Source organism: Molossus molossus, unplaced genomic scaffold (assembly GCF_014108415.1).
Source record: "Molossus molossus isolate mMolMol1 unplaced genomic scaffold, mMolMol1.p scaffold_m16_p_11, whole genome shotgun sequence".
In the NCBI taxonomy this organism is placed as follows: Eukaryota; Metazoa; Chordata; class Mammalia; order Chiroptera; family Molossidae; genus Molossus; species Molossus molossus.
The window spans coordinates 90,842,171-90,865,634 of record NW_023425346.1 but is presented as its reverse complement, the minus strand read 5'-3'; the positions used below and the strand labels follow the sequence as shown (position 1 = coordinate 90,865,634).

The window sequence follows — 23,464 nt, the reverse complement described above, 5'->3', positions numbered from 1 at the left end:
TGTGCAGGAGGCAGCTGATGGATGTTTCTCTCTCACAGATGTTTCTCTCTCACAGATGTTCTCTCTCACATCAATGTCACTATCTCTCTCCCTTCCTTTCTCTCTAAAAAAATCAATAAAAAATAAAAAAACCCACCAAGCATCTCCCTTGTGGCCAGGGTTCACCTGTGCATGTCAAGCTTTGGAAAACACCGAGGTACGCGAATCGTAAGCCCTGAACAAATGCTCACAAGCCACGGGGGGATATGCTCGTGGCGCTGTTTCGGGCTAAAGCCCTTGAAGTACAGGAACTCCAAGCTGGCGGACCTGTAACCCAGACAAGGAAACGAAACCAGAAATAAAGTGAAGCCCACTGAGTGATCAAGCCTCTGTTAAATCATTCATTCATTTAACATTTATTGAGCGCCTACTGTGTGCCAGGCACCGTGCTAGGCGCAGAAATACAGAGATGCATAAGATACAGTCCATGCCCTGAAGGGTTCACAGTCTGGAAGGGGAGACAAACATGTAAACAAGTAAAATACAGAGTGATAAGTGCCACAAGAGAAGCATTTACAAAGAGCAGAGGTAGCCCGGAGGGGGAGAGGCATGGGGGTTGTCTTCCTGGAGGAGGGGGCCTTTGAGGGGGATTGTGAAGGATGAACAGGTGTTTGCCAGGCAGACAAGGCAGGAGGAGCAGGGGAAAGGCATTCCAGTTTGAAGAAACAGCATGAGCGAAGGCACAGAGGCAGGGAACTGCATGTCTTGGGGTGCAGGGAACTCTAACTATTCCGGAAGTATTGCTAGAGTTGGTACCAGAGGCTGTGGCCAGAGAGGGAGGCAGAGGCAGGATGATGAGGGGAAACTGAGGGCAGAGGGCATCTTGGAGACTCGCCAGAGGTGAGCAGAGCCTGAGGGAAGAGTAGGCCCCTGCCTGACCCAAGGTATGCTTTTATGAGGACCATAGGGTTCCTCACTGTGGCCCCAAAGGGACCTGGACCCAAGACCAGAGGAGAAGCTGAGCTGAGGGAGGGCTGGACAGAGGGAAAGGGCCCAGGCCTGGGGTCCTGGAAGCTGCCACTCTCTTGAGATGTCTCTGCTCCCAGGCTTCTGATTTCTGAACTCTGCCTCACAGACCCCCTTCCCTAGCCAGGATGGGCCCAGGGATCAAATGAGAAATGACACACAATGCTCTTGGCAAACTGCAAGGGGCCACATGAACGTCGTTAATGACTAAAACAGGAAAGGGGTTGAGGATAAAGCAGAAGTTAGAGGAGGCAGAAGTTCCTAAGAATAAGGGCCATAACAAGAACACTGCAGTGGCCATAGGGGACGATGGCTCTCTCCCCTGGAGCGGAGGGGCCCCGTAGGCAGGGCAGGGGCAGAGGCCAGCAGACAGGACCAGGCCAGCTGTGCAGGGAGCCCATGTGACCTACAACACTGATGGCTGCAATGCAGCAGCCTCTGGTGTCTCCTCAGCCTGAGGTCAAGGTTCCCTTGGCAACCAAGACCCTCCCTCTTCCAGGCAGCAGGGAAGTCACTGAGGCAGAGATTGGCCAGCCAGACTTCCAGCCCTTTCATATTTCTCAGAAATGGCTCTGTTTGAAAAATGCTTTAGCGGGAGCAGTTTTGGAGCAGGTGGGGAGGTTTGGGGGGGGCAGTGTCTCAGTGAAACAGAGCCCATGGGCCTCTCTGAGTGACCACTTTTCCAAAGCATCTCTCCTCATGCCACTGGGGGAGACTGAGTTTCTTTCCCAACACTGAATAGAAGGGGGAAGAGGGACTCAGCCTGTCCATGGCTCCTGCTGCCCCTGGGTTTGGTGGCTACAGTGGGAGCGAGGCCTCCCAAGGGAAGGCAGGTAGCAGCCTCCATGTCCGCATTGCCATCGCAGGAACAGGGGGAGAGAGGGGCCTTCCGTGGGTCTGAAGATGTCCCAAGGCCCCTCCTTTCCTGTTACCCTTGGTAGCTCCGCTTCGCCTCATGGAAACTCCAAGCCTTTGAGCAGCCCCCTTTCTCTAGGCCCCAAGGTCTCCCCACCTGGCCCCTCCTCTCCCCATGACAGGTGTCGGGGAATGATGCCCACTATTGGCGCTGATGGAGGTAGTGTTGGTAGCAATGAGCGGAATGGTGTGTGTGGGCGATGAAGGGCCTCCCCACCATGCGGTGGGCTGGGGTGGGCTGGGGGCATCACTTGCTCTTGTGCAGGTCCTTCAGCCGGCGGAGCTTCTCCAGGAGCTGGGCCCGGGAGTAGCTATCGTCCTCAGTGGGGCCTGGGCCCGGCCCCACGGTCTCCTGCAGCACCAGGCAGTGGGTCCTCAGGAACGGGTTGTAGGAGCGCTCCTCTCCCAGCGTGGACGGGCACTGTGGGACCAGAGGCACCGGCTTTGGTGGGGAGAATCTGGAAAATGCACCCAACGAGGGAAGCGTCCCTGCCCCCTGTCCTGTCCTAGGGTCCAAAAGTTCTCACTGGGAGGCCCATAAAGCCAATGTGCCCGAGCTCTGGGAGCAGCACAGAGCCGGGGCTCAGCAGGAAGGGTTCTCTCTGGGGAGTGCGCTCCTGGCCCCCCTGGGCCCCAGCCCCGCACCGTGCTCTTGCGCTCCATCCGCTGCCTCTGCACCCACTGCATCTTCCTCTCCCGGGCCAGGTTCTCAGGCTCCACCACACCTGCGAAGCCCAGGTTCTCCTCCGCGTACTCATGGCCTAGGGACCCATGGAGCCGGGAGGCAGGGTAGAGAGAGAGAGGTGTGTGATCAGAAAAAGTCCTCCCTGTCCCCAGATCTGTGGTACTGACACCCGGGAGAAGGGACAGCACTTCCCAGGAAGGGCGGGCTCAAATCAGCCGTGTGTGAAGAGATGGGAGCAAGTCAGAGGAAACCACCAGACCCGCAGCCAGGAGACTGCATCCGCCCGCCTCTGCCTGCCTCTGCCGCCTCAGTCAAGTCATGGCACCTCTCTGGGCCAGTTTCCTTTGGCACTAGAACTTCAGGAGCCTGGCACTAAGAAAATAATGCCACTAGAACAAGGGCGTGTCTCCAGTGCCTAGAACAAAGCCTGGTACATGCTAGGTGCTCAAGAAAATATGAATGAATGGATGAACTGAGATATTCTGAGAATTAACTGAAACATTAGTGAATGTGCTTTAGAAACTGTGGACAAGCAATATATATACGTGTGTCTGTGTGCACATGCCATGTACATACATACGCACGGATGGTTGGACATACCATGTGTGGATGTGGATGTACACAATGGATACACACAGACTAGATTTACTGACTTCTCCCTGATAAGCAAAGACTATCTTCTGTCCTAGGCTCTGGCTAAGCAGAGGCATTACAGAGCCAGTACTCCAAAAAGAAGGGTGCTCTGTCCCTCTGCTACAGAGGGCTCCCAGGAGCCACCAGAGGTAGAGCTGTGTCACCTGTGGGACAGGAACTGGGGGTGGGGGGACTTGAGAGGCGTAAAGACTGGGAGAAGGGGGAGCACCTCACCAGGCCACAGCAGAGTGTCATCTTCCAGGCCCAGCACAGTGTCCAGCGAGCTCAGCATGGTCTCTGCAGTGCCCTCAAAGGTCCGTCCTGGTGGGGTCAGGGGGATGTTACAAAATACAAGGATAACACAGTGAAGGGGGGCGGGGACCAGCTTGTGCACCTTGAGCCACCAGCCCTCTACCATGGCCCAGGGAGCTGGGCCCAAATATTCACCCCAACCAAGCCCTTCTGCAGGCCTCCGCACACATATGGACATGTGGACGGAGAGGGGGTGCCCTGCCTCCCGGTGGGCTCTAACACCCCAAGCATGGTCATGCTGGGCCCCTCCTTTCCACGGAGCACTTCCTCCTTTGTTTGTGCTGCCTTTTGAGACTGCATACAACCTGGGCCTTGTGATCCCCCAACCACAGCTTCGTCCTCTCACTCAGGGGTTCTCAAGTTTTTGTAACCTGATCCCCCGTCACTGTCTTAGAGAACCAGGCTCCACCCAGTGGAAACAATGCCCTGCCAGCAAGCGAGTCTGTACTCAGTTACAGGCATCATCTCATTCCAGGCAGCCCCTGTGGGAAGTCGTGAGAATACCAAAAAAATTGAGGTGACAAAGTTAAGTGTTACCCCAAATCAAAGTAACTGCCAAGGCAACACCTGTGCCTAGACCAGTGCTTTACAGCATTGCATGGCGCTGCGGCTGTCCTTGGGCCCCTCCCCGGCCTCTCTTCCTCCCTTCTCTCCCTCAACCCCCCTCCTCCCTTTGGGGGAACTCACCACAGCCAGAGAGGAAGAGCAGGTCCCCTGAAAAGAGGCAGGAGGGACCCTTGTAGGGCTCCCCATCCAACAGGTAGACCAGGTGGCCTTGTGTGTGGCCAGGGGTGGCTAGAGCCCGGATCTGAAGCCGTCCCACGCTAACCACATCTTGATGGCACAGGGGACTGAGGAGCAAGGCAAGAGGGGAGAGACGGTACTGGAGCTGCCGTCCTGGTCCTGCCCTACTCTAGGCTCAAGGGATGGGGTGATTTCCAGGAATCGGGGCATCCACACCAGAAAGAGAAGGCACCCCCCGAGCCCAGAACTTCAGATCCAAACCCTCCTTTCTTCCTGTTTTGGGGACCATGGGTGGATGGTCTGATTATGCCCCACCTGGTGTGGGGTGGGCAGTATCAGTCTTCAAATGGGCCGTGATCTACTCTCTAAAGGCATCAGCAAAGATCCAACTGCTGATACCTCTAAACTATTCAACCAAAGGATTGGGGATAAGCCCCTGGGTCAGGGACTTACTGGGTGAGGTGGGGAATGCCATCCTGAGGGCTCCCGTACACCCGACAGTCCTGGTGCCGCCGGCTGAGGTCACGGTTTCCTCCACTGTGGTCCCTGTAGGACAGCAGAGAGGGGGCAGCTGTACTGGGCCTCCTCACCTCCTTCTTCCCCATGGCGTCTCCGGGCCTGTGAGCCCTGGATGTCCCTGGCTTCTGGGCTGAGTCAACTTTCTACACCTCTGGGCCTTTGTTCAAAGCTATTTCAGTATCATCATCCAAGCCCAGAATGTCATCCCCTAACTCCCCCGCCCCCATCACCTGGCCAATGTCAACTAATCTTTCTGGACTTTCTCAGCTCCAGGGTCATCAGACTCTAATTCCTCCTAGTGGATCTGATTATACCCCACCCGGTACCCACCCCGCCCTGTACCCTGCGCCAACTGCCACAGTTGTCATCATTTGTCCTTGTTGTACACTTTCATGCAAGGCTGTCTCCCCTATTGGACTTAAACTTCTTGAGAGAAGAGATCACAAGGTCTGTCTGTGTCCAGTGCACAGCAGGCGTCTGATAAATGCCCACGGACGAGAGCTAAGTGCCTGCCCTGCCCTCCTCTGGGCTGCAGGAGCCTGTCTCTGCTGGGGCCCCACACTGCACGAGGAAAGCGGGTGGCCCCCATCCTCACTGTCTGACCCCCAGCCCAGCCTGACCTTACGGAGCTCAGACCTAGCAGGATGAGACGGGGCAGGGGTCAGCTAGGGAAGATCATGTACACCCAGACCCCCCACCCCAGGCCTTACCAGTGCTTGTGGGTGCAGAGAATGGCAACCAAGGTAACACCTTCCTTTTCGATGGAAGCCTGGAGGAGAGAGGAGTTACTGAGACTGAGGAGCAGCACTCAAAAGGAGACTCCAGGCAGAGAGAGGCGGGGACATGGTGCTGGGTGGAGAAGAGAGGAAAAGACAAGGGGGAGGGATGGCGAGAGAGAGCTGGAGAATGAGAAGTGGGTGGAAGGAAAGCGCTGGGGAAAGGGGGGCACATGGGAGAGGGTGGGGAGGTGGAGGAGAGGGGAAGGGAGAGAGAGACTTGTGGAGGGGCAGACACACAGACGTCCACATACCCAGAGTAACAAATGGAAGGGAAAGATGGAAAGTCCTGGATACTGACAGAGACGAGGAGAGAAGCAAGGGGGTCAGAAAGGAGGCCACAGAAAGTGAGACAGAGGAAACCCACTGGATCCACAATCCTGGGTCCGCATCGCTCTCCCTCTGGCTCTGGTTCCCTCATGGCTGCCCTTCCCCCTTCCTGCAGCCAAGCCCTGGACACTGACCCTCCCGCAGGCTGTGGCTGTGGGGGTCTCTGTGTGAGCCCATGTGGAGGGGGCGCGTCCTATTAGCAGAGGGACCAGGATCAGCCCCTCTCTAGCAGGGGGAAGCCGCCAGTCCTCAAGGTGACCCCCGGTACCCTGCCCCTCACCTGCACAGCTTGAGGGTCCGAAGGGTCCACAGCCACAGCCAGCCGGGCCTGGGTGTCGATGATGAGGTAGCTGTAGTTGTCGGAGAGGACAGGGATGGGAAGCACCTTCACTCCTGGGGGACAAAGATGGGTTGTGTGAGGGGTGATGGGAGCCTGGTGGTTGGGGGTATGTGACAGGGGGTAGGCAGGGAGGGTGAGTGGGCAGAGCTGGGGGTGATGCTGGTTCTGGGCAGCCAGAGCTCACCGTTGAAGAGGCGGGGCTGTGTTCTGGAATGGCCTTTGGGGTAGCGATTCCGAGCCCTGCGCAGCTGCTGTCGGTAGAAGAGGTACCCGAGCCAGGTGCGGGTGTACAGGCTGTACCTGTAGGGCAGGATGTCTGTGCTCAGCCCCGGTGCCCCCGACCCTTGGCCACTCCTGAGTGATGTCCACGCCTTGGCCACTCCTGAGTCAACGCAACTCCACCATCGCTTATTGTGTGCCCACTGTTTGCCCTGCTCAGTACTCAGGGCAAGATGGAGAATGAGACAGGCACACCCTCAGTTTGCAGCCCATGGGAGACAAGTGAAGAATTCAGACTCCTGGAGTGTGAGTTTTTCAGTGAAGCGGGGCGGGGGGGGGGGGGGGGGGGAGTTAGGAAGCTGACGTAGGTGAGAAATATATTTCAGGAAAAGCAGTGGTGCATCACAATGATGCTAGGAAATGCTGAATCAGATTCCTCAGCCCCACCTGAAAAAGCAGGGCTGGGGTGGGGCCTGGAAATTTGCATTTTTCTAACATCAGGTGATGCTGATGCTGCTGGCCCAAGGACCACAACTTTGAGAACCACTGGGGTAGAGAAAACTATAATAGCAGACAGCAGGGCTTGTTGAGGGGAACTAGAAAGTTCTGTTTGTCTGTTTGGTGAAGGAAGCAGGGAGAAGTGAGTGATGGGCTGACCACACTTCCTCCCCCCTCTGGCCACCATTCCAGGCCGTCCTAGGCTACACAGTGAAAAGGCTACAAAAAAGACGAGGAAAAAAACGAGGGGACTTGTGATGACAGAGCCCTACAAATACAGAATGCAGCACGCAGGGCCAGTTTCACAGGTGTGTGACCCCTCTTGGTTTAATGCTTTTGAAACCCTGAATGATTTTACCTTTGACCTTGTGTGAAGTCTGATGGGACAACGAAACATGCACACAAGCAGAAGTGATACACACAATATGTGTATTGTAGGTTTGGGGGTTTGGTGGATGAATAAAATGTAACCTTGAGGCGTGCATTCTTGTGGTCTGGCCAGCCAAGATCAAAGTAATATGTGGCTCTGGCTGATTTGACTCAGCAGTTAGAACGTTGGCCTGTGGACTAGAGAGTCCTGGGTTCGTTTCCTGCTAAGAGCACGTACCTCGGTTGCGGTTCGTCCCCAGCCCTGGTTGGGGTCATGTGAGTGGCAACCAGTCTATTTGTTTCTCTCACATCAATGTTTCTTTCTCTCTCTGTCTTCCTCCCTCTCTCCCTCCCACTCTATCTGAAGATAAATGTAAAGATGTCTTTGGGTGAGAATAAAAAAAAAAAAAGTATACGTGAATAGGTAAGGTATGCATGTTGGGTTTTGAAAGCCACCCTGATAGCACCAATGGGCTTATCGCCCAAGTGTGAATGTATTTGTTATGTATCTCCTATATTTGTTATGTATCTCCTGTATTTGTTATGTATCTCCGCTGAAAACAGCGAGAGACAGCTGAAACAGGAAGTATGCTGGGTTTGGCTGTAAGGTCAGCGGAGACATGATCTCAAGGACTTAATTACCTAAAATACCATGTAACCTAGGGGACCACTTTGCAAATAAATTGGGCTGCATCCAGAGATCTGGAGCATTTGCTCCCTTATGATGTTCCCCTTCACTCCAGGCAGTGTCTGCCTGTAGTTCATTTGCACTGCGAAGACCCCCGGCAAGCTGAGAAAGTCGGCAGTGTATGTTCTGTTCCGTGCTGCCCCAAACACGTACCACGTTTGCAATGCCCCACCAGCACCGAATTCTGGCGGACCTACTCCGTGTGGGAATGCAACAAGAGTCAAAGTGATACAAGGTGAGTTTACATCTACAAGTGAGGGGGGCTCTGACTGGCCGGAGAGGCCATGCTTTCAGTTCAAAGTAGAATCTGCTTCAGAGGCATAAAGCAGTGGTGTTCTAAGAAATCAAATGACCCAGGAACCCTACCACACCTTCCTTACTCGTGTCACGTCCCTGTATGAGTCAACCATCTGTGCTGCAAATGATGCTACAGAAGGAAGGGGAAAGGAAAAGGGGGTAACCATCTGTCCTCTCCCTGTCATCAGTCCTTCCTTGCTCACCAGTGAGCTGAAGGTGGAGTGTGAAGGTGGAACGTGAGTGTGTCCAGAGGTGAAACAGAAACAGCTGAGTTAGTTTTGTGCAGCGTTCCAGTGTTCCGGTCAGAACAAAATACATATCCCTGCACGAGCCGAGAAATGTGAATGGTGTCGTTTCAGTGATTCCACATGGGAGTCAAATGTCCTTTCAGTTTCATTTAAAACTGGTATTATTGCCCTGGCCGGTTTGGCTCAGCGGTTAGAGCATCAGCCCGCGGACCAGAGTGTGCCGGTTCGGTTCCTGCTGGGGCACATACCTCGGTTGCAGTTTGTCCCTGGCCCCGGTTGGGGTCGTGTGGGTGTGTCCCTTTCACATTAATGTTTTTCTCTCTCTCTTCCTCCCTCTCTCCCTCCCATTCTGTCTGAAGATAAATGCAAAAATGTCCTCTGGTGAGGATAAAACATAATAATAATAAAATAAAACTGGTATTGTACCATATAAAAATGAATGAAAAAATTCATGCTAATAATTTAGATTTTTAACTTTTTCTTACTTAGAATGATACTTAATAGCAAATTAAGAACATCATGGCCAGTCAAAAGAGAGATGGCATAAGAAAGAAAAAGCTGCCCAGCCAGTGTGGCTCAGTGGTTGAACGTTGACCCATGTACCAAGAGGTCGCTGGTTTGATTCCCAGTCACATGTCCAGATTGTTGGCCTGATCCCCGTTGGGGGGCATGCAAAAGGCAGCCAATCGATGTTCTCTCTCATTGATGTTTCTCTCTCTCTCTCCCTCTCCCTTCCTCTCTCTCTAAAATCAATAAAGAAAAAAATTTTTTAAAGAAAAAGAGCCCTGGCCGGTTTGGCTCAGCGGTTAGAGCATCGGCCTGCGGTCTGGAGAGACCCGGATTCAGTTCCCGCTAAGGGCACGTACCTCGGTTGCAGTTTGTCTCTGGCCCTGGTTGGTTGTGCGGGTGGCAGCCACTCGATGTGTCTCTTTCACGTCGATGTTTCTCTCTCTCTCTCTCTCCCTCCCACTCTATCTGTACAAAAAAATGGAAAAATGTCCTCGGGTGAGGAAAAAAAATAAAGAAAGAAAGAAAAAGAAAGTAAAGGCTTTATATTGTAGTTCCTTGCATGGCACTTTTTTCTGTTTTTTGAACAAGAGACTCAAAATTGCATTTTACACTGAGCCCTACAAAGTATGTGGGCGGCCCTGCTAGCAGGGAAAGGAGCTATCTCAGGCCCTGCCTCTCAGAAGGAAAACTGAGGCTGGGGTGGGAGGTGGGGCAGCCAATGCTTAGGATTACACAGCAAGTCAGTCAGAAAGAGGGGAGGGATTCTAGCAGATTAAACCAGAGACAGAAAAGTTGAGGTGGAAGGTAGATGATGGACCCTAAATCCCTCCAGGGATTTACTGTGTCTATGTTGGGGTGCTGGTAGGAGGGTGAGCTAAAGGGGCAACCCCTCTTCAGACCTTTCACAAAGAGCTAGCTGATTTGTTTGCAAACAATTCGATCAAAACCAAGCAGGTCTCTGTGACAATTTGGTAGAAATGATTTACTAAAGTTGAATCATTACAACCCCTGACTGTGTGCCCACGCAGTCGTATTGCTTGGGAATTCCGGCACATGATGGAGGGGTTTTGGCATCCTTTGTAATTTTATGTCCATTTTCACAGGCCCTCTTTCTCTTTTATTTTTTATTTGTTTATTATTTTTTGCATTTATCTTCTGACAGAGCAGGAGGGAGAGAGGAAGGAAGAGAGAGAGAGACCCCAACCGGGGCCGGGGACAAACTGCAACTGAGGTACGTGCCACTAAAGGGAATCAAACCTACGATTCTCTGTTCCATGGGCCAATGCTCTAACTGCTGAGCCAAACTGGCCAGGGCCTCTTTTATTTTATAAATAATTTAAAAAAATTTTTTTTCAATTACAGTTTTCATTCAATATTATTTTGTATTAGTTTTGAGCGTACAGCATAGTGGTTAGACAACCATATACTTTACAAAGTGTTCCCCCTGTCCGGCCGGTGTGGCTCAGTGGTTGAGCGTCGACCCATGCAGCAAGCGTTCACAGTTCAATTCCCAGTCAGGACACATGCCCAGGTTGTGGGCCTGATCCCCAGAGTGGGGCATGCAGGAAGTGGCCAATCGATGTTCTCTCTCATGGATGTTTCTATCTCTCTCTTCCTCTCTCTCTTACATCAATACAGGAAAAAAGAAACAAAATGTTCCCCCTGATATTTTCAGTACCCACCTGACACCATACATAGTTATTGCAATATTATTGACTATATTCCCTATGCATGCTTTATATCCTCGTGACTATTTTGTAACTACCAGTCTGTTCTTTTATTTTTTGAATATGTTTTTAATTTTTTTTTTTTTTTTTTAGAGAGAGAGGAAGGGAGAGGGAGAGAGAGAGAGAGAGAAAGAGAAACATCAATGTGAGAGAGAAACATGGATCAGCTGTCTCTTGCATACACCCCGACCAGGGCTCGAGCCCACAACTCGGGCATGTGTCCTGACTGGGAATGGAACCAGCGACCTTTCAGTGCACAGCATGATGTTAAACCACCTGAGCCCCGCTGGCCAGGGCTATTCCTTTTTTAAAAAAAATCCGTTTCAGCTGCTTCATGCTTTCACTCATTCAACAATATTCAGGGAGGCCTTGCTACTAGCTGCTCTGGGCACAAGTGAGTAGGCAGAGTCAGCGTCCTCTTGCAGCTTATATTCTAGGACAGACAGCACAATACACATAATGTGAAGGACAAAGGATGCTGTCAGGAGCTGCTGTTTTAGATACCATAAGCCTCTCTGGAGGTGACTTTCCAAGAAGTAAGGGAGCAGGTCATGTAAGAATCTGGGGAGAGCTCTCCAAGAACTGGACAGAAGGAAAGTGTAGAAGCACTGGGGGGGGGGGGGGGGAGCTGCTGATTCTCATGAGTGATGACAAAGAATTGGCACGAGAGAGATGCCCAACCTCAGGGGATCGGTTGGAACAACCTAATTACCCTGGATTGGGTTCCAAACTAGAAAAGGAACATTAGTGGGACAATAGGTGAAATTTCAATAAGGTCTGGAAGTTGTTAATAATTTGTACTGATGTTCATTTCTTAGTTTTGATAACAGCACTGTGGTTGTGAAAGGAGTTAACATTCAAGGGAGTTTGGTGAGGGGAATATAGGAATACTGGGCACTATTTTTGCAAGTCTGAAATGTTTTCAAAACGAAAAGTTAGAAAAGAAGAAATAAATACTTTTTTTAAAATCACCCTTTCCTGTTGGCCGGTGTGGCTCAGTGGATTGAGCATCGTCCCATGGACTGAGAGGTCCCAGTTCGATTGCCGGTCAGGGCACATGCCTGGATCTCAGGCTGGATCCCGAGTAGGGGGCCTGTGGGAGGCAGCCGGTTGATGTTTCTCTCTCTCTTCCTTCCTCTCCCTCTAAAAAATCAATAACATAAAATAAATCACCCTTTCCTCTGGGCCCGGACGCCACCTCACATCAGTGCCCAGACAAGTCATCGCTCTCCCAGGTCAGGTTCCTCAGCCTTAAAGTGGCGCGACCAGGACTTACCCCCGCAGGACTGTGTGAAGATTAAGTGACATGAAACAAGGTAACAAATGGTAACGCTTCAGGGCAGTGGAAAGTGCTGAGCAACTGTTGTTTCCTTCCCACCTTCAGCCAGGCGCCCCTCACAGCTGCTGGCAGATGGCTGTCCACCTCTGGGAGGGGCTGCTCCAGCCTGTCTCCCCTTTCTGGATGCTCATTATATGTGCTTTGTCCCCCAACAAGGTCAAGATCCACGAGGGCAGGGGCTGCGCACTAGGAAGCGGCAGTAAACAAGGCCCCTCTCTTTCATTTGCTCTATTCAGCAAATAGTTACTGCACATGCCAGTCAGGGTACAAGCAGCAGAGAGCCAGGCAGCTGGGCCACTGCCAGCATAGTGAGTGGCGCGGCCAACAGACCAACCGGAAAACTAATCAACAAACAAGCAGCTAACTATAGCTGGCGACGGAGCAGGGCACTGGGAAGGGAAGAGATCTCGCTGTGGCCGGGGTGGCCTGGGAGGCCTGTTCTCTGAGGGCAACCACTGAGCGGGGCATGGAAAAAGAAGACGGAGCCAGCCGCGCAGGCGGTCTGCGTGGTGCAGCCCCAAGGTCCCGGGCGGGCGGGCAGCAGTGGGGCGTGTTCCAGGAGTTTCCAGAGGGGCAGAAAGCACCAGAAGAGGTGTGCAGGGGCCAGGTCATGAAGAAGAGGTGGAACATTTCTGGCGGCTTTTAAAGCGGGAAAGCGTGTGCTCTGACTTCCCTTTTTGAGCTCACTGAGCTGCTGTGTAGAGGGTGCAGTGGGAGGGGGCAGGGGAAACTGAGCTGGTAAGTGGGAGAGATGGCAGGAACCTGGACTGGAGGGCGTGTTGGAGCTGGGTGAAGGTGGAGATGAATGCCAGACCTGAGATCTGTGCCCGGGTGGCGGGGGCGGGGGCGGGGAGCCCTTGTGGGCCTGAAGTCTGGATGGCATGCAGAGCAGGGGAAGGCAGGCCTGAGGGATGAAGGGGCCTGAGGACCTAGTGACGCAGAAACACTCATTCCAAGTTCCCAGGCCTAGCTGTTCCCTGACAATGAAGTCTCTGAGCTCTGGCTCCTCCTCCATCTGCCTACATATTGGCTGTGTCACAATCACCAAGGTCCAAAACCATGCTGGTCAGGTCTTCCCACTGCTGCCTCTCTTTCTGGGAAAGTCCCAGTTACAGTGTGAGTGCAGATTTAACCCTCTCCCCGAAATATGCAACCAAAACAGAATTTCTCTCAAGTTTACCTTCCACCGCCCCCCCACCACATGGGTTCACCCAGGAACAGGCACAAGGACGGCCTCCTTTACACAGCTCTCTGTCTTCGATCCAAACTGCAAGCCACTGGCAACAAAAGCACCGTTGTCGCCTGAGTCCCGCTCCTGCTCAAAAGCTTTCAGTGGCTCCCCACGGCTGACAAGAGAGCGACCGACTCCCAGTCAGGCCCTCTGAATCGGGACTGAAACAGGTCTCTGCCTCCTCCCCTCTGTGTGGCCCAGTAAAGACCCGGGGCTCCCAAGAGTGAACAAGCAAAACCCCGAAATGTCCACCGACAGCACAATGGATAAATCAGTGGTAACAGTCAGCCATGGAAAACTCCACAGCCAGGAAAACACATGATCGAGAGCCCAGGTCCCAGCATGCACGAAGCTCGGACACAATGTTGAGCTGACAGACACAGTGCAGAGAAGACAGTCTGATAATATTTATTAAAAATGCCAAAGCAGCCCTGGCAGGTTTGGCTCAGTGGTTAGAGCATCGGCCCTTGGACTAAAGGGTTGCAGGTTCGATTCCCAGTCAAGGGTACGTACCTGGGTTGCAGGTTCAATACCGGGCCCCTGTCAGGGTCATGCAGTAGGCAACCAATCGATGTGTCTCTCTCACATCTATGTTTCTCTCCTTTCTCTCTCTCTCTCTCCCCCTCTCCCTCACTCCCTCTTTCTAAAAATCAATGGAAAAATGCCCTCAGGTGAGGATTAACAACAAAAACAAGGGAATAAAAATGCCAAGGCATGAAAACCATCATGTCTGTTGGTCAGGGTACAGATGCACGGAGTCAGGAACCAAGGCAGCTGAAGGGATTGACAGCATTCGGGTTCCCTCAGGGGCAGGGAGGGGGTGGGCTTCACAGGGTCTGCAATATCTTCTTGAGCTGGGTAGTGGAGAGACTGCTATCTTTTTTTGAATGCCTGAAATAACTCATTAAAATGTCAAAACTACCATCTTCCTGCAGATCACTGGCCTGCAGAGCCTCCATGCCTTTCTCCACTTACTGGAACCATAAGCTTCCTTCAGGGATCAGCTCAAACCCTTCAGCTCCTGATTACGCCAACAGAACGCTTCCTTCCCTGACTCCACCGGAAGCACTCAGCCTCTCCCCAACCCTCCACGAGGAGGAGTGAGCCCCTCAGAGGCAGGGCCTTATCAGCTTCTACCAGCGCCATAATCCGGACCATGTGGAGGGCGGGTGGACTCGGCTGGAGACCCAGCCTGCTCCTTGTGGCTCCTCTGCACCCCCCGGCTACCCCTAGAACTGGCGCTCACGAAATGCTTACTGACCAGGACAATCGGGGAGGGCTGGGCAAGCAGGTATTAAAGCAACCAGACCCTGAAAATGGACTGTCCACTTGGCATCCTATGCAACTGGCCCCATGCCAGGCTGTGGACCCTGTGAAGCCCATTGGGGGTGTCTGGGGCCCAAGTTACAGCCACCTCTGCCCCTGCTCTCCCCTCCCCTCCTCACCCACTTGCTTCCAAGTCCCCCCCCCAACCTGCACCCATGAAACTGGCCACGCAGGCTGCTCTGCTAAGCAGGTCACCTAGACCCAGGGGCATGGGTGGGGCTGTGTTGCTGGGGCACAAAATCCTAAATTCGCAGCCCTGAAGTGGAGGAGCTGGAAGGAGCACTAGACAGGGGTCTGCAGACAGGCCCACAGTCCTGGCTCTGCCCACCAGGTTAGGCGCCTTTCTGGAGCTCATCCGTAATGTCAGCGATCCTTTCCACAGCTTTCCTCGACCCCATCTGTGAGCAGCCCTGAGCTAGTGCCTCTTGTCAATCACCTGCTGCCATCTAACAGCCCAGAGGCAGGAACTATTTCCTCCACCTCACAGAAGCCCAGACAGGTAGGGAGGGATTTGCTCAGGCTCACAGAGTAACGGGTGGTGGGGCAGAGATTCACCGCCCACAGTCTGACCATGGAGTCTGCACTCTTAACCCCTAAGATCTTCCCTAACCCGAAATGATGGGCTAGGATGAGATGAGTAGGCTGGATCTATTTTGGGGCAGACCCAACTCCTCTGAGGGCCTTTGCTGAGAAAAACAGCACATCAGGGTGGTTACACTGGCCAGGCACACAGCCCAGGACCTGGCCCTTGGGACTCCGAGGCCACTGGTTTGGGCTTTTTGAGGTACAGACCCCTTTGACACTGAACCGTCCCCTGGGACTAACTCATTACATACGCAGCATTTTGCCACAAGTGCAGAGGGTCGGAGACCCCGTGGACCTCAGAGTAAGACCCCCTGAAGCAGAGAAGCCCTTTCCAATCTGCGCTCTGTGACGCCCAGTCCCAGGCTTAGGACTGGGTTGATGTTCCCCGGGGAGCATCGTGAGTCAGACGCAGAAGACAATTTAGGAAGAAAAAACAAGACCCTAGATGGGAAAATGTGAAAGATGAAGGCATCACTGGGAAGTGCCTGGGACGTCACTGCCCCATGGAATGGGTCCTACGGCTTCCTTCCTACTGTTGTGGGAGGCAAGCAGCAGAGTCTGGCCAGCTCACTGACTGACAAGATGACACTGACACCTCAGGGCCAGGTGTGGGATTCAAACTCTCTGCCATGGGTCCCCAGGCACGGTCAGAAAGCTGGGGTCTAGAGTGATCCAGGGTGCTGGTTAAATAGGAAGATTTTGATATTTTCCTCCTTTGGCCCTCTTCCTAGATTCTCATTCAATATTCCTGGGATCTGGAACTACCCATGGTCACCTCACCAGAGAGAAAAGAAAGTGTTCCAATTGGTCCTCTGGCACGGCTGGGGGCGGGGCAACCGGCTGGGGTGCGCCCTTGTGATTAGGGCTGTGGACACAGCACCAGCCACTCCAGTGAGGGGTCACGGGCACTGAACAAGTGTGGCTTCTCTGATATCTGAGTCTGAACCTCCAGCTCCATGGAGGCTGGGTGGGACAGTGAGACACAGCCCCACCCCACGCCCAGCCTCCTCCCTGGGGCACACAGTAGAGAACACACACTGGAGAACACACAATAAAGCTCTTCTTTCCCTGCTCCCTAAGGGCAGCGTCCCATCCAGGGCAGCGTCCCCATCCAGGGCAGTGTCCCCATCCAGGGCAGTGTCCCCATCCAGGGCAGTGTCCCCATCCAGGGTATTCCCAGACAGGCCTGAACGTTTTCCAGTGTCAGCCCACCTAGGCCCTGAGCCCCAGCCTCAGGACAACCTGGGGCAGAAGGGGAGCAGCATAAAGGGGGGCACTGCATCCAAAAGAGTGACCTGAAAAGCCCCTATTGCCAGGGTCACCCATTTTGACCCCTCCCTCCCTCTGGTACTCTCTAAATGACCTCCAATCCTGGGGGGGGCCCAGATTCCACCAGGACCCAACAGGTAAGCCAAGTTGGTGAGGCCTCTGGTCAGGCAGCATTTTGGGATTCTCCACTCATGCTCCCCAGCCCCCAGGCCCCTGGGTTGGGTTCAGTTTTGGTCTGCTTCTTTTAGCTTTTCCCCACTCTCCCTAATTCTTTTTTATTTTATTTTTTAAATTTATTTTTAGAGAGAGAGGAAGAGAGAAAGAAACAGGCCACCTCCCGCATACCTCCCACTGGGGGTCGGGCCCACAGCCTGGGCATGTGCCCTGACCGGGAATTGAACTGGTGACCTCTTGGTGCATAGGTCGACACTCAACCCCTGAGCCACACCAGCCGGGCTGCTCTCCCTCATTCTAATCCCAGGCCCTCTTGGTCCAGTCCTGGGCTAGGCCTGTGGGAGTCTAGTGGGAGAACCACAACTTTGAAAAATTCAGGAACAAGCAAGAACATGCAGCGAAGCCTTTGCCTCTGAGCCCCAGCCACAGGCGTATTCTTTGTGAAACCAAACCCAGGGATGGCTGTCTCAGGGCTGAGGCACTGGCGTGGCCACCAGAACACAGTTCTGCTGGAGCCAGGTCCTGTCCCCAGCCTCAGTGTTTTGCGTGTTCTCAAAACAGAGGAACCTGAAGAAGAGAACGAGACAGCTGAAAAGGCCCTGGAGAGTGAGTTCCTGAGACTGCCAGCAGGCCTGGCAGGGGGTGACTCCCCACACAGGAGAAGTGCAATGTCTGCATGTGGTCAAGACACACCAGCCCAGGAGAGCAGGGGGCCTGTGTCTACCGGCGCCATGCCCGCCCCAGGAATGCTCTTCTGAAGACCGTCCACCTTTCCCAGAGGGAGAGGAGCTGCTGCTGGGGGCTCTCAGGGAGGACCAGAGGCACAGTCACGGCTGGCTGCCTCTCTGTGGCATCTCAGCCCTGGCAGAGAGGCCTGGACTAGTTCTGTGTCCTTGCTCACAGTCCCAGGTCACCGGCCCAGCCTAGACCCTGGGTTTTGTTTGGTTTTGATTTTGGTCTGTTTGGCTCCCTCCCACAGATCTCTGGCCCTCTTGATCCAGTCCCGCTCCCTGGGCCAGGACTGTGGGAGTCCAGTGGGGGAGTCAGGCCTGTGAACACCTAATGCGAGAAAAGCAAGAACATGTGATGAAAACACTAAGAGGGAAGACGGCGAGGGGCTACTCTGGAGGCAGAGGCGAACTTGGACTGGGGAGGCTGGGCAGGCTTCGCGGAGGAGCTGGCACCTGGGTCAAGCTTTTCACTTATTCGTTCATTAAAAAGACATTTAACGATGGCCAGCTCTGTGCCAGGCACTGTTCTGAAGCTGGGATACAGTAGTGAATGAAGTGTCTTCCCTCATGTGGCTCATATTCTGGTTGGGGAGAAAACCAATAAACCAGCAGACAAAGCAATAAGTCAGGTATAGTGGAACCTCAGTTCTTAAACTTAATTAGTTCCAGAAGGCCGTTCGAGAAGTGATTGATTAGTTAGAAAAATGAATCATTTTTTCCCATTAAAAATCATGTAAATTGAATTAATTTGCTCCAGACCCCCAAATGATTCCGTTTTAACCTTTCTTATATATATATAGTACATGTCTGATGTACTGTTTAATCTATAAATAAACGCTTTAAAAACAAAAAGGATATGAAATGTAAATGAAGATTTAACAGAAAGGAAATGAAATGTACAGTAAAAAATAATAAGCAGCAACAGAAGAAAAAACATGAATATATTCACAGCACAATTTCCTGAGATTTTGAAGACATGAGGTTTAGCAGTAAACTGGCTCAGAATCAGGCATTCTCTCCTCTGTTTGTCACCTGAGAGACGAGTGACTGATCATACAGGTATCAGCACTGAAGGGTTGTCGGGTGGAGAAGTGAAGACATTTGAGAATCAGGGTTTGACTGTATGACATACGGTGACATGTACTGTAGAGAATAACAAAGGCAGGTAGAGGCAGTAGAGGGTGCAGGGGTGGGGGTGTTGCTATTTTTATATGGGGTGGTTGGGGCAACCTCTCTGATCCACAGAATCTGAGCAGAGACCTGAAGGAGGGTGGCGCAGCCAGCCAGTGGCCCTCTCGGGGAAGCAACAGAAGGCTCCGAGCCAAGAATGCCTGGGAAGGGTTGAGGGCCAGCGAGAGCCCTAAGTGACCAAGGCAGAATGAGCGAGGTGAGAAGTGGAAAAGGTGAGGTGGTGGATGGGAAGCTCACATAGGGCCTTTGAGCCATTCTGGTGGGATCTGAGCAGAGAAGTGGCTCATTTGTAAAATTTTTTAAAAAGTAATGGATTTTATTTTTTATTTTTTTTTATTTTTTGAGGGAGAGGGAGAGAGAGAGAAACATCGATGTGAGATTTAACCTGCAACCTAGATATGTGCCCTAACCGAGAATCAAACGCACAACCCTTTGGAGCACAGGACGATGCTCCAATGGAGCCACCCAGCCAGGGCCTAAATTAAATTTTAACCATTTCATTCTGGTTGGAGGTACAAAGGCTGAAGGAAGTGATCAACTTAGGAGGCCAGGGGAGGGCTGACCATGGGTTGGCCCAGGGTGGGAGCAGTCGGGGTGGAGATAAGTGTTCAGGTTTTGGACATATTTTGAAGGTTAGATTTGAGAATGCAACAAAATTTGAGTTAGAGACGTGGGGAGGAAGGGAGGTCTGACAGGCTCCCAGGCAGAAGGATGGAAAGAGGTTATGGCCTGGAGATGATGGAATTGAGCAGATTTGGAGGGGGTGTCGGAGGGCCTGGGTGAGGGTATGGACTCCATTTCCTAGGCAGTGTGGCTTGGGGAAGGGGCCACCTGCTCAGAGCCACGGTTTGGAGACTAACCCAGCAACAGAGGGGACCTTGGGTAGGGGGAGAGCAGAGGGGCTGCTGTGGATGCTGAAGCTGCAGCTCGCCAAGGTCCCCAAAGCCTGCAAAAAGCAAAAGGACCCTGCTCCCCTTCTGAGGCTGTGTTGTGGTTGGCCCAGCCCACTGCCCCTACCCCACCTTCATTCAGGCCACGAGCAGGTGGGTCATTCACCCAAGGGCCCTCAGCTCAGGACCCTTGTCATTCCCTGGAGTCAAGCCAGTGGGCCTCATGAGCCCCCGAGAAGGAGCTTCCTCTCACAGAAGTGGTGCAAGCAAAGTATGGCTTGTGATGGTTGGTTTTACTTGGATTAGGAAGATCAAGAAAGATCCTCTATGCCTATGAATGGAGAAGGGGCTTGGTCAGGGGGGGAGCAAGGACTGTCCAGCCCCAAAGACTGGCCGCCATCCACTTCCTCAGCTCTGTAGACATTCCCAGCCCTGCATGACCCCAACCTTGTTCCCCATTCACTTCACCCCACCCCCTTCTGCAGACAGAGGCTCTGCTCAGTGCTCAGGGCCAGGTTCTGCAACGCCAACACTGAGAAGGCAAAGGGGCAACCGAGGCATGAAGCAGGGGACCCACATGGGAGGGCCCACACTCTTGATCCCAGCCTCCTCAAGCATACCGTCACTCACTCCTGGGGAACTTTTCATGCCCTGATTCCTGTCACTTTGGGTCCCTGTTCACATGCTCCTTTCCTTACTCTAAGAACAGTCACCAGACTGTGCTCACATCTGTGATCTCACAATCCCAACCCAGGGCAGCTAGGGGGCTCACTGAATGAAGGGACATGGGATTTCCTGATGGGTGGATGGGCAGGACAGGCTTGGAAGACAGGAGCAGAAGTGTGTAAGAATCCACAAGGAGCCTGCCTACCACCATGTACCCTCCCACCCATCCCCCATGCTACAGAATGAGCAATTGTGAAAATTTCCTGAGCACTTACTATGAGTGCTTACCCTGTGGATGTATATGCACAATTTCATTTGATCCTCACAGGAACTCTAGGAAGTAGATACTATCACTACACCCATTTTATACATGCAAACAACTGAGGCACAAAGAGGTTAAATTATTTGTTCCAGGTGACATGGTTACTAAGCAACAAAGGTAGGATTCAAAGCAGATTTACCCGACCCCACATGCTATGTGCTTAACTACTGCACACACTGTTTCCCAGACCCTGCAGAATCCCAAATGAGTGTGTCTACATCAGGTCAGTCCAAATCCACCCTCCACTATGCCCAGTTATCCCCATCCCAAGACAATTGTGGATGCTTGAGGAAAGCCCTTTATAAAATTGTCAAACACTAATGATTAGCGTTATTAATGATAAAATGAACCATTTCTCCTCTCCCAGGCCTTAGTATTTCTACTGCTGCTTTCCAGCCCCCAACAGACTCCTCTAATTGTGGTCCTCTCAGTCACACGTTTAGGGTACCGTGTGCCCACACCCTCTGCCCCTCCCTATCATGTCCTGTCCCAACCCACCCCTCCCTCTCCATCCTTCCTGGAGGCACCCCCACAGCATCAACACCTGCCCATTTCCCCCCGCCTGTTTCCTGCTAACACCCCCTGTCCCTTCCAGCAGCCAGCAGCCTCTCCCCCAAGGGACTGGACTGATTGTTTCCCAGACTGTGGCGGGGCAGGATCTGGAACTCGGACTCCAGGCATGCTCTACAAATTTGGGGAGTGGATTCCAGCACAACCTTGAAATGCAGACACAGGAAACCCACAGGAACACTGACTTGCAAAGAAACTCTCTGAGAATTCCAAGTTTGGTGATTGCAAAACTCCCAGATCCAAAGTTCTATGAAACCCAAACTGTTAGGATTCCGAGAAAGCAAGCTTGGGAAATCTAATCTCAGGATTTCTGATTCCAGTTCCTTGTGGAAACTTCTATTTTCTACTTCCTCAAGCAGTTTGTATGATGACTTTAACATTACCAGTTTTGAAAGCCAGAAGATTTAAAAATCCCTCCCCAAAAAGAATTGTAAAATTTCTAAAAACTTTTGGGGGAGAAGTGTTTTCTTTCTTTTTTTATTGCAAATATGAAAATACTTAAATATGCCCTGGCCAGTTTGGCTCAGCAGTTAAAGCGTCGGCCTGCGGCCCAGAGAGACCCGGGTTTGGTTCCCGTTAAGGGCATGTATCTCGGTTGCAGTTTGTCCCTGGCCCTGGTTGGGTCCTGTGGGAGGCAACCACTCGATGTGTCCCTTTCACGTCGATGTTTCTCTCTCCCTTCCTATCTCTCCCTCCCACTCTATCTGAACAAAATACAAAAAAATGTCCTCGGGTGAGGACAAAAAAAAACAACACTTAAATATTTATAAATCTCATTATGTTAATCCTATTAGCAGAGCGATGGTGACTTGGTTGGTGCATTACTGAGAATGTGACCAATGTTTGGGCTATTAGAATTGTGCAGGCTCCAAAAGGCACACACACACAAGACTCCCCATCCCTGTTATGTTTTCCAGTTTTCCTCCACTAGGCCCTCATATCTCTGCTTCTTAGACTGAGTGTGAGGAGAATCCTACGGTTGAAGCTTCTAGGGTATTTGAAGTGGTCCAGGGAGAAGAGTTAATTGTACAATGTCTTCTCTAAACTCAGGAAATTCACAAGCTTAGGTCCTCCCCTGAAACTGGCCTGTGGCAAGAGCTTCCACATTTCCCATCCCCAACGTCACTGTCCTCAAAATGGGGCTTGAGGTCCTGCTCCCTGGCCCTGCTAGTAGTGGGAAGGAGATAGGGACCCTAGGAAGCCTTTTTTGAGGGGTTCTTTCCCTGCTGCTCAGTGTCCCAGTGCAGAAGAGGGCAGCTGGTTAGCCACTCTTGCCTGCTCAGGAAGGGGCAGAAAAATAGGGGGAAGGGAAGAGTGGGGTTGGGTGGGAGGGGGTTGGACAATAAAGAGTCTTTGGAGGTTAGTGAACCTTAACAAGTCAAGCAGAGTAAGTAGGTCGGATTGCACAGCCAGGGGCTTCCCACACAGGCCAAGATAGGGAAAAGGGCACAGACTGACCTACAGAGTTAGGACACTCGCTTGGGACAGAAGAGCTTACATTATGTGGTGGGGAGTTGGGTGATGGGGAGAGGGACAGGGACATGTGAAAGGAGCTGTCGGTTTCAAATGACACTTGGATGGTCTATGGCATTCCATCTACCCTGCACCTGCCCACTGGGGCCTTCTGGACCCGGGGTACTGCACCTACCCTCCTTTTCCAGCTCCCTTGTCTCCGGCCCCTAACCTCCAGATGTCCTCTCATGCCTCATTTCTGGCCATCCTGGCCGCCCCTCCAACCCTCCTTTCCCAACCCAAACCAATTTTCCAACCCACCAACTTCTCTCCCCACCCCGTGCCAGTGGTTTCTCTAGCCACCCTCTCCGACCGCTCTTCTCTGGACCCGGATCCCCCAAGCCTCCCGCAGCCGCCGCCTGTCAGTCCCGTTTCCCAGCGAGCCCGCCTTCCCGAGCTCCGCACCCCTCCGGAGCGCGGCACTAACCCGATTCGGAAGAGCAGCCGCTTGCTGCGCGCCATGAACAGGCCGCGGAGGGTGCGCCGCGCACGGCAGCTGCGGGGGCTCAGGAGCAGGACGAGGGCAAGCAGCAGCAGCCCGCAGCTGGCGACCCACAGGCACTGTGCAGGCCAGCCTCGCCAGGCCATGCTGGGGGGAGGCGCCCGCAGCGGCCGCGGGGGGCGGGGGCGGGGCGGGACGCTGCTAGGCAACGGCACGGCCCAGGCCCCCCAACGGGAAATCTAGGGGGTTGAGGCCCCTCCCCCTGCGCCAGCAGGTTGGCGCGTGTTGGGGGCCGTTCTGGCTCCGCCCTGCCATTGACTCGCCTTCGAACCTGCTCCCTCGCCACAATCGGTCTGGCGAACCCCTCGAATGCCACTCGGGCGACGGCGGCCTGGCTCCGC

The 23,464-nt window shown here is 52.9% G+C and overlaps 1 protein-coding gene across 1 annotated transcript; it reads right to left on the bottom strand.

Annotated features, from left to right (window-relative positions):
- Window positions 1–389: 389 nt before the first annotated feature.
- Window positions 390–23,209, bottom strand: LOC118625100 (probable hydrolase PNKD). The gene is made up of 9 exons (XM_036253429.1): window positions 23,049–23,209; window positions 6,444–6,559; window positions 6,200–6,312; window positions 5,524–5,582; window positions 4,748–4,840; window positions 4,238–4,401; window positions 3,473–3,559; window positions 2,566–2,681; window positions 390–2,341 (listed from the first exon to the last, which is right to left on the bottom strand). The coding sequence occupies exons 1-9, from the start codon at window positions 23,207–23,209 to the stop codon at window positions 2,168–2,170; spliced, it is 1,083 nt and encodes a 360-aa protein (XP_036109322.1). The 3' UTR covers window positions 390–2,167.
- Window positions 23,210–23,464: the final 255 nt, after the last annotated feature.

Bases quoted from the DNA above. Each gene is read 5' to 3' on its own strand.
- LOC118625100 (XM_036253429.1), bottom strand. From the start codon at position 23,209: ATGGCCTGGCGAGGCTGGCCTGCACAGTGCCTGTGGGTCGCCAGCTGC. The intron at 3,560-4,237 runs GTGAGTTCCCCC...TGACCCCACCAG, and splicing joins GCTCTTCCTCTCTGGCTGTG to GACGGACCTTTGAGGGCACT. The intron at 2,682-3,472 runs GTGAGGTGCTCC...ATGGGTCCCTAG, and splicing joins TGACACTCTGCTGTGGCCTG to GCCATGAGTACGCGGAGGAG.